The sequence below is a fragment of the Stylophora pistillata genome, chromosome 7 (genome assembly GCF_964205215.1).
Source record: "Stylophora pistillata chromosome 7, jaStyPist1.2, whole genome shotgun sequence".
In the NCBI taxonomy this organism is placed as follows: domain Eukaryota; kingdom Metazoa; phylum Cnidaria; class Anthozoa; order Scleractinia; family Pocilloporidae; genus Stylophora; species Stylophora pistillata.
Window position 1 is genome coordinate 22,628,187 of NC_142525.1, and position 17,101 is coordinate 22,645,287.

The following is a 17,101-nucleotide window of genomic DNA, read 5'->3' on the forward strand; positions in this document are numbered from 1 at the left end:
TTGTCCTATTTGTTTGAATTCATGCGAGGTAGAGTTTCCGCAAGGATTTTTTTAAAACCTAATACGGTAGTTCTGCTGGGCTAGTGTGGTATGTACTTGTGTCACAAGATTTTACTAAATTTCAGACACCAACTTTCTTATTCTAGTGCAGCTAGACTTGCATAAATGAAGCTGAAGGAAAATTTCTTTCAAAGAGGTCTTGACAACTCTTCTTACATCTGAGATCTCGCTAATTAACAACTCGTTTCTTTCTTATACCTTCCAAACTGTGTTCCGTTCGTTAAAGTGTTCTTAGCGCCACATACAAGTAAGAATAAAATGATAATGAACATTAATAGACTTAATTTTTCCTTTCCCTTGACAGCGGCTATTAAACGAACGTCACTGACATAAAAGAAAGGCCGCTTTGATGAGTTTTGACAAGTAAATTTTGAAAAGCCCCCTGTGGCAATTCTCGCTGTTTTCGTTAAACAAACACTTCACAATTCGAATCAAGTTGTCATAAATGAGTGTTTTATATTGAAATTCTCATGACATGGCGATTACTTTTTCGCCATAATATATTGCCGATTTTTGTAAAAATATTCTGTTCAATCGGTTGATACCTTCTCTTCAAAACAAAGAAAGGGTTTAAAATATCCATCGATGAATCGTCAATCGTAGGTAGGAGGGCAGAAGGGCAGGTGAAGAATTAGGTCTTCTTTTCCGGGTATATGTGTTAAACTCAGTCTTGTCCATGGTTAGAGCACATTTTTATCGAGTTTTGACTACCATTTAGAAAAAAAGCTCTACCTGAGCTATGCGATCTCACAGCTTCTACCGTTTCGTTGAACTAGCACTCTTTTACAATTGGAATTTAATTCATAAACAAGTTTTTCATATTTAATTTACCATTACATGTCATGTCAACCATTTAATTTCTTTATATGGCGATTCAGTATTTTTCGCCACGATAACGTTTTAATTCCATCGCCATTTTTGAGGTCTTTTTGTGTGCAGATATTTGTTTAAACCGGTTGAAGCGGACTTTTGCAATATGCACCTGTTATTCTAGTTTCAGTGGTTGTAGAAATCGACTTAGAAAAGTTTTTGTGAGGTTGAGTTTGCATGGACAAATTAAAATTTAACCTTCGAATCTTCTTAAATCCAAAAACGACAGTTCTACCAGATTATAGCGGCATGTACTTGTGTCAGAAGTTACAACTTATATTTCAATGGACAAAGTTTCCCGTTCATGTACCGTCAGAGTTACTTAACTGAAACAAATGGAAAATTTCTTTGATACCGTGGGGCTTGACAACTACCTTTGCACTTCATTGAGATCAAATTAACAACTCGTTTCTTACCTTTAACTCCTAATTTGTTTCCCTTTTGTTAAAGTGTTCTTAGTACCACATTAAGTTTAGCAAAAAATGATAATGAATATTAAGAATTCTTTATTCCTTTTTAATTCGGGGGTAAGCGATAGGCGCTTTGGGATATGCAAATTGCGTGGACTCTTCGTAATTTGTCGTAATTAGTCGGCTTCGAACTCGAGCTCTATCCTTCCGAAGAAGTCCGAAGTCCTGGCGCCACTGTGATTGTATCGATCGTTGCAATGTTTATTGTCTTTACACGGCTGTTTTAACATTTACTAAATTGAAATGGACTTGGAATGTCACATTTATTTTGCAATCACTGGTGACTCTTGTAATCTGATTGGTTCTCGACCATTCGATTTATTGTGGATGTAAATAATTAACCATCGCTATTTTACAAGCTTTTTAGACCCTGCTATGATAAAAATTTCGAATAATTCCCATGTTCTGGGGATGTTGGTGCGTGATGTAAACTTTTAGATTCTCAACTTGAACCTTTATTATCAAGTGATCTTGAATGATCTTGCCAGTCTTCAAAGAGTCGATTAAACTTTGCGTTACAGTGTCTTTCGATTGAATATTGAAAAACAAAGAAATAACAGACTTATCACAACGGCTATACATAATGAGAAGTGAAACTATCAAACTGCTTGAAGCTCGGTAAAAGGCGAGTGACCACGTTACATTTTATTGAATTCTGCGTTTGATAAGTAGAAAGGGTGGCAATGCCTTTTCTAGTCCAATTGCAGAGCGCATTTAACAATTAAACTCCTAATAGTAAATAGCATCTAACTTCTCCCTGCAATATCACCCATGAAACGAACATTAGAGTCACGAAAATAACGGAAATGATCATGAACTAAAGAGGCCGCTGATTGTTAAACACATATTCCTTGCCAGCATCCTAGGAAATTTATAGAGAACAGAATGGAATATATGCGTACTGATGTTAGGCTGTGAAAGGGTTAATACAAAAAGTACAGCAATGTTGGACAGGTTTCGATAAATAGCTAAAATATTTCTCTTCGTAAAATATAACTCGCATAGTTGCTTCTTATAGTGACATGGAATTCAAGTTTGTTTTCCTTACTCTATGAAAATCTCTTCTTTGGAAACAGGAACAGTTGCTTGTAGAAGTGTTCCAAAAATATTCAATCTCGTAATTCTTAAACTTGTTTTCTTCCGTTCTCCCCGAATTCTCTTTCCCAGTCCCCCTCTACTCCCTAAACATGTCCTCTCCCTTTCCATGACAAAATTTGAAGTCTTAGAAAACCTTAACATGTCGAATTACTGGTAGAGACAATTTATTTTTCTGGTAGTTGGAGGCATCCAGTATCATAAGTGTCACTGGTCAATTTCCCGTAAAATACGGACAAAATGAGTATTCCAACACCTGTCAAAAACGCTTCTCGCTCGATACTTGTCAAAAACTGCCACAAAACTGGACTACTCTTAATGTATAACTAAAACCTTTTCCATGCATAAAATACGAATCACATGATTGCATTTTATAGTAACATGGAACTAATGTATTTGCCTTACTCCATCGTTCTCTTTACAAGTTTTTTTTAGGAATATCCATATGTACGAGTGTATCCGAAAGCCTATTTTCCTAATTCTTTAAAATTTTTCCTACTATTCTTCCTTATTCACAATCCCTTTCTACTTCCTAAATAAGTTCTTTCCCCTCCCATGAAAACATTTGAATTCACAAAAAAACCTTAGGTTGTTGAGTCAGTGGACGGGGCAATTTCCAGCTGCAACATTTTCTGGCTGTTTGGGGCATTCGGTTCCATAGGTGTCACTGCTGCGGTAACTTTAAAAGACGCACGAAATGAGTAGTTCGAGACCTCTGAACCCACGGCCTGGTGATTATTTTGTTCAGGTTTGAGAAGAATTACGTAAATCTTTGGACCGAACATGCAAATTAATAGTCCATATGAACTAACAAGTATCATTGCGCATGTCAAGTTTATTGCATGGGAACCCTTAAGGCCGATGTCAATAGGTAAGTATGCTACACATGAAAGGAGTAAAATGTACATTGAGAACGCAATGTACCTGGCTTCGTTAAAGTTCTCAGGAAGTGTTCTGGCTTTGAAGGCGTAGTATGTACAAGTCGCTGCAAGAAGAGACGTGTAGACAGATATGGCGATTTGAAAACTCATTCCAACTGACGATTGATACAAAGAACACGAGAGAAGAATTGAACCTTCATTTGTATGTATGATCCGTCGTTCGTGTGGCGAGTCCAAGATAATCCATAGCAAAGAGAATACAGCTGCTGGAAAGATTAGTACCAGTACGATAAACGTTTGTTTCTTTGTTACAAGAATACATTTTTTGAATCTCTCGGCCATGACGTTTATTTGGAATGCACTGAGTATCTTCATGGTCTTTATTATCAGTATGGAGATGATTGTTACAAGGACCATGGGCCTCCAGCAGTGAAGCAAACTGCACATAAAGCTTGTAGGCTTGCTGAGGGTTAAAACGGAGGAAGAAAAGGCCATTGCGATAGTCAAAAGAAGAATAGCACTTAACTCTCGATTCGCTGACTTTACAAGGGGAGTGTTCCGTAATTTGAAAAGAATGAAACTGCAGATGGCAAGGAGAACGAATCCAAATGTGACAAACACTACGATAACGACAGACACGGGGCTTGACCACATGACTTTAACTTCAGGAAGATCCAAGCATTTTGACCGTTGATCATTTGGCTTTTGTCCCCGGGGACACACGGTGCAGTTCATATCATTTACTCCAGCGCTAACGGTTCCATCCGGACATTTCTTGCAAGTCCAACAGCAAGAGGTCGTTGGTAACTGATATTCACCAGCAAGGCAATCTCTGTGGCAGAATGACTTCGGAGCAATTTTGTGGCCTGCTGCAGCATTCCACTTAATGCCGGAAACGTTTATCTGAATTTTCTCTCGACTATTATCCCACGATCCGATGACTAATTTTATTAAATCGGATTTTGCGTTTCCCTGAAAATTTACAACATCATAAGACGATGTTTTAGGATCTCCAAACTGATCAAATTGGATTTCCCCAGTTTCTCCTTTAAAGGCGACTTGTCGAAGATACTTCTCGAGTTTCTTCGGATTAACTGTAGGATGGATTCCACTCATGTTGTCAATGGCATGGGCAATAGCAAAAACCGCATCTACCAAATAGGGAATGTAGGAGTTATATAGCGAACGGATTACTATTTCATTGGAAGATGAATGACCTTTTTGTCTCCAAAACTCCTTCCACCAAGGAGCTGAGGTACTTTCCTCTTTCAAGGATAGGTTGGATTCCTTGATCAAGAAATCTTTGAAATGTCGAACATCAAAATGTCGAAGATCAATACCAAGTGACCCATGGACAACTCCTCTTTGATCGTTTTCCATTTTCATTAACTCCTCCCATCCAGCCGTCAAACCATCGCTGAAAATCCAGGTGCGGTCAAACATTTTCTGTTTTGCTGCTTCTTCAAGAAATCGGCGTCCATATTCACTTAATAGCCAAAGCACCACAACACGGATATTTGAGTGGCGTCCAAGCTTCTTCGCAATTGTTGTTAGCTCTGTGGTGTAGTTTTTTCTGGGTATGTAGTCCGTGAAAGAAAGACAAAATGTTCGCCTTTTGGATACCTCAGCTTCCAAGTTCCGAACCCCATTTCGACCGTAAGAATCGTCCATTGCCACTGCAGCTACATAGCTCCAATGGAAATAATCTATAATATCAGCCATTGCCCTTGCTTGCTTTCTATCGGGAGGAGCAGTACGTAAAAAGTAACTGTACTGCGGAGAGCTCAACTCATCGCTTGTGGCCGCATGACTGATAAGTGGGATTTCAGCCACTTGCAGAAGGCTCCCCGCAAAGATCGCAGCCCCCGAATCTGCTGGACCAATCACAGCTGTCACTGGAGTAGGTTTATTCTGTGTTTTGTTATCTATAGTTGTACAAACGCAACTGGCGTTTTTTAATTCGGACGCCATTTCATTTTTTCGGACGAAATCGTTGGTGTGTCTCATTACTTTTACAGTGCTTCTACAATAGTCCCGTATGTCATATCCTAGAGTCGTGTTATGAAGCAGGCGTGGGTTCCTGTTGATTTTGTCTATGGCGAACTTCATAGCTTCTACTTCTCCAAGTCCCGGGGGGAAAAAATCATCACATTCGCCATTTTCGTCCGTATGATGTAATGTAATCAGCGCTCCAAGTGTGATATCGCCAGACTGATAGTAACGCTCCCCCTTTGTTGATCCAGGTGAGGACAGAAGACCATAGAACGCCACCACCAAAAGTAATACGTAAATGTTTACGAACATTGCGCAGAATGTTTCTTCTCCTGTAGAAGGGAGAAAAAGAAGTAATTGCACTAACTTGTTTTTCTGAAAGAAAAACTCATCGAACAGGGCAAGATATCGGGTCAAACAGATCAATTAAAAATTTAATGCAACTACGAAAACTATTGATGTAGACACCGAAAGCAGAGGAATCATTTATGACTGAGTATCGACAACAGCGCTAACCTTAACCTGGTGATAATTGGAAACGCGTAATCCGTTTTGCCTACTGTTTCGCATTCTAACGTGACATTCCTGTTACCAAAAGCGAAATCTTTGCGCCAGATCTCATGAAAGGCTCCGCTCAAAATTTTTAAAATTCGGGTGGGAGAGTGCTTCGGATGTCCAAAAACAAGCATTTAAAAAACGCCATCGTTGATTGGCTATTTATCAAGCCATAGAGCAGGTAATTATGTGTTGAAAAAGTGCTTTTTTAATACTGATTTTTGTGTGGATTATTTAGTAGACTACAACTCCTTTTCAGTTGGTTTTGGTTAATTCATCACAATACTGATACACATGAAAAATTACACTCTTGATTGGCTGAAAACATCCAGGTACCTTTTCCATGTATCACTAGTGCAAAACTCAAGTACAAATGTAAACTACTGGTAGGCTTAGCAACAATAGATCTCACTGGAAACCAATCAGATTTATACGAAGTAGGTTGTGCTGATTGATATACACAGTGGCCGACCAAAATAAACAAAAGCTTGGATATCTTTATGTATCTTGGATAAACACGAACAAAATTGTATTTCTGGGTAAGATTTCAGCTGAAAGACAAATTTTGATAGCATGTCAAGTTGACCATTTACACGATGATGTCAAGCTCGCCTATTCATTTCAAGTCTCCCCATAGCTTGAATTTTGGAAACACACTGACATGAAATTACAGTTTCAATAATAAGAAAACTTGAAAAATTCTGGTACTTAAAATCACCTGATACTATCATGCACTTGCCTGTACATTGAACTCTGTTGTGTTTAAGTTATGTCTCTGATTACTGTAAGTTCCTGAAATCTATTATCATAAAGGTGACACTCTATCTCTATTGAACTTTCTGTTAAATAAAACCTCCAGGTCAAATTGTAAATCTTATTGGGTTAAAAATTATTAGCAATGTTAATGTAACATTACTTCAGAGTACTACTCAACATATGATTCATTAATATATTGCTTGTGTTCTGATCTTGTTATGCACCTTTCTTTTTTCCCTAAATTCTTCCATGTAAAACCCCATATCCACCTACTTCAACTGAATTATTCTGTTCTTTCTTGAAAATACAGTCAAACCAAAATACAGTAATTATAGTAAGTGTTTTGCTTTCAACCGACTGAAAATAGAACTTTGTGCTCTAAATGAAAATAGAAACCTACCTTAAGCATTGTGTTACTTTACATGTATGTATTGTCCAAAATTAGTCATACATTCAAACCAAATCAAGCTCCCAATGGCTTCTAGTGTAGATTACATCATTTCCCAAATGTCCCGGCCCCTCAGCAAAGTTTTGTCCTCATATACTGGTACACAAAATGCCAAAAATATTCCTATGAAATGCCTCCCCAGAGGTAATTTCACCTGACTTGCCTTAGAAAAGACAATTAACCTACAAACCTCAGAACTCAATTCCACTTCGTTAGGTAGACAAATTTATGACTGAATCTATCAGGCCACTTTGGGAGGTGATGCTGATGTTTTTTTAAGTTCCTAAAATCCTCAGGTTACATATGCAACTTTTCTTGTCAAAATGAGACCATAGCAAAGTTTGGCCATCATCTCTCATTTGAAAATGAACATTTTAGGACTGTTGTATGCTAGTTATCTTGCTTTATTGATGTACAGGAATAATATTGAAACTGTCTAACCGCAATAAGATATTGGCTCTTCTAAAAGAAACTTAATAAGACACCAGACACTAAAAAGCAGCTCAGTTTCGTAAGCCACGCATGTACGCATTTCGGACCTATTTTTCTGTTTGTGTGAAAGCCTAAATAGTGTATGACGCATTTGTGAAAGAACAGGTGGGTGGCACCCAGCCAGGCCGACTTTTTGACGCTATGACTGTTTAACACACTAGTAATTTTAATAACCGAATATAATGTGTTTTCTGGTTTGCTCGACATTTGCATTGATCTCATTTACGGAACAACTTGTTTTTGGAAATTTTTAGGCACAAGTTACTATGAAATGCCCTTACGAATTTGTAACTTAACTTTTAAAAGAGCGAAATGAATCTTCTCCTGATTACCACCAGCTTTCTCAGCCGAATTTCTTAGACAGGAAGTACAAGACGGAAGTTACCTGTGAGAATGTCTTTTACCTAGCACCCTCATCTCAGATAAAGTAAAATAGCTTTTGTCCTATTTGTTTGGATCTGTAGAAAGCGATGTCCATCATCACCAACAGAACACCCCCTCTTTAAATTTCTTGCTTCATTTAAATAAATGGAAATTTTGCTTCGAGGCGAAATTGTGGGACTTGAAAAGTCCTCATCCAAGTAGACATGACTGTTGAGAGCCTTCTTTACGCTGATACACGTATACCCTACGAGTATTATAACCGGACTTTTGCTGTAGGCACCTGTTTTAATAGTTTCAATAATTGAGGAACTCGACTTAAAGAAGGTTAAGGTTGGCCGCGTTTGCATTCACATGATGAAAAGTTAACTTAAGAATCTGCCTAAATCCGACAACGACAATTCTGCCGAGTTATAGCGGCAGGTACTTGTGTCATAAGTTAAAATTAAATGTTAGTAGACAAAATTTCTCATTCTAGTGCAGTCAAGCTTACATAAATGGAACAGGAGGAAAATTTCTTTACAAGCGGCAAGTCTTGCTAATCCCTCCTACTTCTCAGATCCAGCTACTCGTTTCTTACCTTTAAATTCCAATTTATCTCCGCTCTTTGAAGTGTACTTGGTATCACGTTCAAGGGGGAACAAAATAATAAGTAATCTTAACAGACCTCTTTCTTCCTTTTTCTTGACAGTAAGCTAGCAAACTTACGTCGCCTACACGAAAGAAAGCCCGCTTTTTGACAAGTTTCGACAGGTATTTCAAAAAAGTGCTATCTGAGCGATGTAATCCGACAGCTTGTACCGTTTCGTTGAACAAGCACTCTTTGCAGTTCGAAATTAAGTCGTCATAAGTTAGCCTTTAATAATTAATTTCTCATTGCATGTCATGTCGACCATCTCATTTCTTGATATGGCGATTTTTTTTAACCATGGTAAAGTTGCAATTTCGTCGCCATTTTTTAGGTATTTATGCGTTAAACTCAGTCTCATCCATAGTTAGACACATTTCGATCGAGTGTCGCAAAACCCAAACAAGAAGTCGAAATAGCTTTATTCAGAGGAAAAGGGAAAAAAACAAGGAGCCAGCTGGTCTTTAATGATTGTTCAAATTGGTCCCAGGCCATTAGCTTGAGGTTTGAGATGATAAAGAAATGTGATTTTGCTAACAGTTCCTTTCTACATAAAATGATGTCCACTTTCATATCTGGTCTTGATGTAGACAGTCAAACTACAGTTTAGCCTGTATTAAGTGGCACCGTATTATGCGCTTACCCCGTATTACACTTTTTGCCATTCATTTACTGAAGGTGTCTGTTCATTGCGTCAATAGTTGTTCCATTAAAGTGCACCTACAACCAAAAAATTTTTTTCGCTTAACGAAGTAAGCTTATTTTTTTGAGTATTTCTGCGCAAAAATGTTTTTATTTGCTCAAATCTTCAATTTTCTATGCCCAGTCAAAATACGGAAAATCGGCCGCCATCTTGCCCCACGACCGAGTTTAAAGAGGAATGGCTCTAGTGGGTAATGTGACGTCAAATCGAGAACACGAAAGTCTGCATTTCACACATTTTCACTTGTTTGGGAAGGTTGTAGTCGATAATTGTCCGAAAATATGCCTACTAAGTGTGTTGTAGAAGGTGTAGCAACGTGCGAAATTTGCAAGAGGGTATCGCGCTTCATACATTCTTCATACAACACACCTAGTCGGCATATTTCGGACAATATCGACGACAATCTTCCCAAACAAGTGAAAATGTGTGAAATGCAGACTTTCGTGTTCTCGATTTGACGTCACATTACCCGCTAGAGCCATTCTTCTTTAAACTCGGTCGTGGGGCAAGATGGCGGCCGATTTTCCGTATTTTGACTGGGCATAGAAAATTAAGGATTTGAGCAAATTAAAAAATTTTTGCACAGAAATACTCCAAAAACTAGGCTTATTTCGTTAAGCGAAAAAATTTTGGGTTTAGGTGCACTTTAAGGGGAATACACTTTATTCTCATGGAGAAGGAAATAAGCTGCAATTGCACGAAACAAGCGTTCAATAGCTGCATTTGCATTTCAAATGACATTTAACAGCATTATCACACAAGCAATAGCTCCTTCAGACATTTTCATCTTAACCCAAATGACATTCATTAACGCCAAAAGACAGTCAAACTCCACTTCATGACAATCTTAACTGTGCAAGAAATTCATAAGCGCGGTCTGCATTTGAAATGACAATCAATAGTATCGTTTAATAGCCATTGCCCTGAACATCACGCAAGTCAAATGCTGGCCTACCTGTATTTAAATGAGCAGTTACCCCGCCATTCTCTATGCATGATCGATTAAAACAGGTTTCACTGCACTGCTATTTTACAAGCCATATGCACCCTGTTGATGATAAGCATTTTACATATTTCGCGTCTTTTGCGAAAGTTTTAGCAGGATAAACTTTTTCAGGTTTACAACTTGATTCCTCATTTTATATTCGACAATGATCTTGGATGATCTTGTAAACATCCTCACAACTTCTAAAATCCCACATTAGCCCACAGTAAAGATTGCAAAGGACCATCGGAAGGGCCACAATAACCTCTGTTGATAAAAGGTAGATTCTTTCACATTTTCTTTTTCCCAAGTGCTCATGAAAAATACTTCTGAATCCTTCATCTTTCGAAATATGTTTCTCTAACATCCTGTAAGGTTTTCCTCTAGCAGCAGTGTATCAATTTTAAGGAAACAGATCACGTCAACAATTAGATATCTCAATAAACAATAGTTTTGATCTGAAGGTATACTTTTAGTGAAGTGTCAGTCCAATGAAGAAAGCACATCAACAGCATTTTTAATGAACAAAGAACAGTCTAAGCAACATACATGTAGCCAACAGAGATGAACTCCTTAAGGGTTTTAAACGGCACTTTTACCGCGCATTCCAATCAGATTTAGCAAATCTTGGGAAAGGGTTTGTCAAATGTTTTTGTCAGTTTACCCGTATCCAATCTTTTCCTATCTCCCTGAATTTGACCATTGTGGATGCGTGTTGATTCTTGTGTTTGGCTGGTTCTTCAATCAATATTACGCCTAGTTGTATTTCTATATTTGATTGGTTATAATTGAAGAGCTAATTAATAGAAAAAGTACTGCAATGTTGAACTACTTTCGGAAGATAACTAAAACGTTTTTGATGCATGAAATACAACTCTCCTATGTGCATGTTATGGCAAGTAATATGGAATTAAATTTTTTATCTTACTCTTAATTTCTTTTTTACAAGTCTCTTCTGTCACAGTTACATTTACAAGTGTAACTTAACATCCAGTCTCCTAACTCATGAACTTTTTTCTCCTTTACCCTCCCTAATCCTTAAAGTTAAAACCTTAAGTTGTTGAATTACTGGTAGAAGCAAATTCCGACTTCAACATTTTCTGGCTGTTGGGTGCATACGGATTCAAAGGTGTCACTCGTGTCTTACCCTTGAACGACGGACGAAATGAGTAGTCCGACACCTCTGAACTGACGGCCTGGAGAGTATTTTCTTCAGGTTTGAGGAGAATTACGTAAATCTTTGGACAGAACATGCAAAGTAATAGTCCATATGAACTAACAAGTATCATTGTACATGTCAAGTTTGTAGCATGGGAACCCTTAAGGCCGATGTCAATAGGTAAGTATGCTACACATGAAAGGAGTAAGATGTACATTGAGAATCCAATATACCTGGCTTCGTTAAAGTTCTTAGGAAGTGATCTGGCTTTGAAGGCGTAGTATGTGCAAGCCACTGCAAGAAGAGACGTGTAGACAGATATGGCGATTTGGAAACTCCTTCCGACGGACGATTGATACAAAGAACACGAGAGAAGAATTGAACCTTCACTTGTCTGTATCATCCGTTGTTGGTGTGGCGAGTCAAAGATAATCCATAACAAAGAGAATACAGCTGGTGGAAAGATTAGCACTAAAACGATAAACGTTTGCCTCTTTGTCGCAAGAATAAATGTTTTGAATCTCTCGGCCATGACGTTTATTTGGAATGCACTGAGTATCTTCATGGTCTTAATTATCAGTATGGAGAAGATTGTTACAAGAACCATGGGCCTCCAGCAGTGAAGAAAACTGCACATAAAGCTGGTGGGCTTGCTGAGGGATAAAATGGAGGAAGCAAAGGACATTGCGATTGTCAAAAGAAGGATAGAACTTAACTCGCGATTGGCTGCTTTGACAAGGGGAGTGTTCCGAAGTTTAAAAAGAATGAAACTGCAAATGGCAAGGAGAAGGAGTCCAACTGTTGCAAACAATATGATAAGTACAGACGCGGGGCTTGACCATATGACTTCAACTTCAGGAAGATCCAAGCATTTTGACCTCTGTTCATTGGGCTTTTGTCCTCGGGGACACACGGTGCAGTTCATATCATTAACTCTAGTGCTAACAGCTCCATCCGGACATTTTTGGCAAGTCCAACAGCACGAGGTCGTTGGTAACCGATATTCACCAGCAAGGCAATCTCTATTGCAGAATGACTTTGGAATAATTTTGTAACCTGCTGCAGTATTCCACTTTATGTCGGAAACCTTTAACTGAATTTCCTCACGACTTTCATTCCATGATCCGATGACTAATCTTATCAAATCAGATTTATCCTTTCCCTGAAAATGAACGATATCGTAAGACGATATTTTAGGGTCTCCTAGCTGATCAAATTGGATTTCCCCAGTTACTCCTTTGAATGTGACTTGGCGAAGATGCTTCTCGAGTTCCTTTGGATCGACAGTAGTATGGATTTTATTTATGTTGTGAATAGCATGGGCAAGAGCAAAAACGGCATCTACCAAATAGGGAATGTAGCTGTTGTATACCGAACGAATAACTGTTTCATTGGTAGATGAATGACCTTTTTGTTTCCAAAATTCCTTCCACCAAGGAGCTGAGGTACTTTCCTCTTTCAAGGATACGATGGATTCGTCGATCAAGAAATCTTGGAAATGTCGAACATCAAAATGTTGAAGTTCAATACCAAGTGACCCATGGACAACTCCTCTATGATCGTCTTCCATTTTCATAAACTCCTCCCTTCCAGCTGTCAAACTATCGCTGAAAATCCAGGTGCGGTCGAACATTTTCTGTTTTGCAGCCTCCTCCAAAAATCGCCTTCCGTATCCTCTCAACAGCCAGAGCACCACAACACGAACATTTGGGTGGCGTCGAAGCTTGTCCACGGTTCTTACTAGCTTTGCTATATACTTTTCTCTCGGTATGTAATCTGCGAAAGAAAGACAAAATGTTTGCCTTCTGGCTGCCTCAGCTTCCAAGCTCCGGACCCCATTTCGACCGTAAGAATCGTCCATTGCCACAGCAGCCACATAGCTCCAATGGAAATACTCTACTATATCAGCCATTGCTCTTGCCTGCTTTCTATCGGGAGGAGCAGTGCGAAAAAAGTAACTGTACTGCGAAGAGCTCAACTCATCGCTTGTCGCCGAGTGACTGATAACTGGGATTTCAGCCACTTGCAAAAGGCTTCCCACAAGGATCGCAGCCCCTGAATCGGTTGGACCAATCACAGCTGTTATCGGCGTTGGTTGTTTCTGTACTGAGTTATCCTTAATTGTGCTAACGACTTTACTGCCGTTTTGGAATTCTGACGCCAATTCATTTTTTCGGACAAAGTCGTACGTGTGTTTCATTGCCTTTACAGTGCTTCTACAGTAGTCGCGAATGTCATATCCTAGAGTCAAGTTTTGAAGCAGTTGTGGGTTCCTATTGATTGTGTCGATGGCGAACTTCATAGCTTCCACATGGCCAAGTCCTGTTGGGGAAAAATCACCGCATTCGCCATCATCATTAGTGTGATGTAATGTAATCAGAGCCCCAAGTGTGATATCACCAAGCTGGTGATAACGGTCCTTGTTTGTCGACCCTGACGACGTCAGAAAACCACAAGACACCACCACCGCAAGTAACACGCAATTGTTTACGCACATTTCTTAGAACGTTCTTAGAACGAAAGATCATGCTAGATTATTTTCTCCTCGTTTGATACTGCGTTAAGTACTGATATAGGCATCGCAAGCCGAGAAATCGAATTTGACGGAGTATCGATAATAGCATACAAGTAGTCCTTAATTTGGGCTCACCAGTGGTTGTGTCAAGTAGAAAATATTTCTTAAAAGGAATCGAGCGAAAAAAGTCTGCTTTCGGTCTTGAAGTGATCCGATAAATCGAGTCTCAAGGGAAAAAATTGACAAATTACACGTATTTCTAATATTGTATCTGGACACCTGTTTGCGAAACAGAGATCATTTGAATTTTTGAGCGTTGCAAAGAAAAAAATCATTCTCGTTTAATTTTTTAGTGTAACCAAAAATATGAAAAAAACACGTACAGAGGAATCAGAGACAAATTATTAGACGAATATTTTGTCAAGATGATTAATATCCGGCTCTCTTTAATAAAATTCTCTGCTTCAGTGGTCTAACTCACTCTTTTAATTGGTGTCGGCTAAAATAAACGAACTCTGACATTATGCATAAAGCTCGTCATTCTTTTGTGATAAATTGATTAGTTCCTGAGAAGTTCGTAAAACATTTCAAGGGAAGACTACAAGAAACTTGTATTCCTTCCTCACAGTTTGGTCTACCTTTCACACCAACTTGGCATTTCTGTCACCTAAATCGGAATTCTCTGCCCGATCTCCAAGGAGACCCTGAGTAAAAACGAAATTTTAAGTTCATGCGGTTAGGTAGAATGGTGTTTACGTCCAAGAACAAGCATTTTAAAAACGCCATTGTCGATGGGTTATTCATTAAGCTATAGCACAGATCAGTGGGTTTCCTCTAGTTAAGATGACAGTAAATTATTAAAAACAGCGAAAAGGAGAATAAACGCTTTGAAATGAATTCTGTAATCATATGTATTAAGCTTGCGACACATTTGAGAAAGAACAGGTGTAAAGCACCGAAAGCAAGACTCGCACACTTTTCGGCATTTTAAAGCTATGGTTGCCGGTTAAACGCCCATGGTTGTTAAACGCACATATGGTTGTTGAACGCACATGGTTGTTAAACGCACATGAGGTTTTAACAATGGAATATCATCTATTTTCTGGTTTCCTCAACAACTGCATTTTTCTTATCATACTGAACATTGTCTTAGGCTGAATTAATTTAGCATTTGTGTTGGCTGTTTTGACATGCATTTCACTAGTTTGTTATTGATTCAAAGCTAGAGGACAGGCTTAAAAATTTTTTTGAATGAATCCTTACTCCGCATTATTTTCATGCGAGTAAGAATTATCTTAAGAACCCTATTTAATCTGAAAATGGTAGGTCTACCTTACAAGAGCAGCATGTAGTCGTGTCACATGTTTCAGCTAAATTTCAGTCGAAAAACGTTCTTTCTCTAATGCAGTCCGACTTAAATGGAACAGAAGGAAAATGTTTCTAAAAACAGTAGGTCTCGACAACTCCTACATCTCAGATCTCGAAAATTAACAACTTGTTTCTTACCTTTAACTTCCAATATTGGTTTCCGTTCGTTGAAGTGTTCTTGATTTCATGTACAGGTGAAGACACAATGTGAATGAATAAAAACAGACTTGCTTCTTCCGTATTTCTTACAGTAGCTAGCAATTTACATCACGAACAGATAGGAACGGCGGCATTTGGATGATTTTTGACAGTTGCCTTTGAAGAAGTAAGATATAATCTTACAACATCCTCCGTATGACCGATTTAAAGAGGAAACCACCCATTGTGGAAAACTTCATTACGTATAGAGTTTAAGTTGTCATAAATGAGTTTTTCATGTTGACATTGTTTTTACATGGCATGTCGATCATGTCACTTCTTGATATGGCGATCAATTTCCGCTGTGATATATTTTCGAATATACCGTCGAATTCTGTCGCCATTTCTGAAAAGGATCTCTTTTGTAAATGTGTGTCAAACCAGTTTAAGCCATCAAAATTAAAAGGGTTTAAAATATCCATCGATGAATCTAAGATCGTTCAAAGAAGGGCATGTGAATACTTAGTACTTATCCATTTAAAAGTGTTATTATGAACTTCTTAGGCGTTCAATTCTTCTACGCGGGTATATATAGTTATTCTCTTCCATAGCTAGAGCGCATTTTGATCGAGTGTGGTAAAATGAACAAAAGTAGGCGCAACATCCAATCATAACCAAGGAAATATCGCAAGGAGCATGAGAGCATTAAGGAAACTAAGTAAACTACTGAAGCGCAGGAAATCGCTAGCAACTAGGTCGCGATTGGTTTTAGTTTGAGATTTGATTGGCTGAGGATGTGGAGCGAATTTTTCTGGACCAATCACATATAGAGCAAAATGAAGTAATCCCGGATTCAGCAAAACCGACACTTAATTCAAAATCTCCCGATCCTTCCTTGTTCCTATTTTTAGCTTATTCTTTATCGTAGTTGTATTCAAGTAAGGGCAAACCATTTTTTTTTAAGTTTTACTCAATATTTAAGAAATACTGAAACCGCCAGACATGTTGCCGCTTAACTTTTCTGGGTTCGTCACCCCTTGACTAAGATGGTTCAAAGTTTTTTCTTAAAATTATTTCGTCCTTACAATCTGGTACATGCTTTGCGCCTTTCGAATGATTGTTGCCTATCGGAGTATGGCAACGGTTGACTTTATAGAAAATCATATCAATCGTGTGGAGAGATCGTCCAAGTAACTGAAGACCTTAAAAAGCCTATTGTCGGAGATATACACTAACTTTTTGAAAAACGAGGCCGAAGACATCATTAAGAGTTAACTAATGATGACTTATCGCCGAGGTTCTCCGCATATCAGCCACTGTAACCGACAACAAGTCTTTTTCAGTTCCACACTTACTTGGACGATCACAAACATTGATTAAGAATTTTTTTATTGTCTTGTCCAACGAACCGCTCATCTTAAACTGACGTTCGCGCCCAAGTCAATCCGAAGGATCTTTCATGAGACTCTATCGGACCCTTGTAATCTTGTCTTCGTTTGCATTTATCCGTGTCCTTTGATGGGTTTCCCGTGTTTCTTTAAAGTTATTGTATTATGTTGTTTTAAGTTTACATAGATACATTTTGACTATTTTGTGACCACCCCA

General features: G+C 38.4%; 3 protein-coding genes across 3 annotated transcripts in view; 1 reads left to right on the forward strand and 2 right to left on the reverse strand.

Moving 5' to 3' along the window:
• Positions 1-17,101, forward strand: part of LOC111329900 (calsequestrin-1) — a 51,751-nt gene that overhangs the window by 19,607 nt on the left and 15,043 nt on the right. The window lies entirely within an intron of this gene.
• LOC111329899 (metabotropic glutamate receptor 3) lies at positions 1,694-9,401 on the reverse strand. Its single transcript, XM_022934659.2, has 2 exons — positions 8,581-9,401; positions 1,694-5,700 (listed from the first exon to the last, which is right to left on the reverse strand). The coding sequence occupies exon 2, from the start codon at positions 5,678-5,680 to the stop codon at positions 3,080-3,082; it is 2,601 nt and encodes an 866-aa protein (XP_022790394.2). The 5' UTR covers positions 5,681-5,700; positions 8,581-9,401; the 3' UTR covers positions 1,694-3,079.
• LOC111329868 (metabotropic glutamate receptor 8-like) lies at positions 10,809-14,101 on the reverse strand. The gene has a single exon (XM_088727494.1). The coding sequence runs from the start codon at positions 13,970-13,972 to the stop codon at positions 11,369-11,371; it is 2,604 nt and encodes an 867-aa protein (XP_088583620.1). The 5' UTR covers positions 13,973-14,101; the 3' UTR covers positions 10,809-11,368.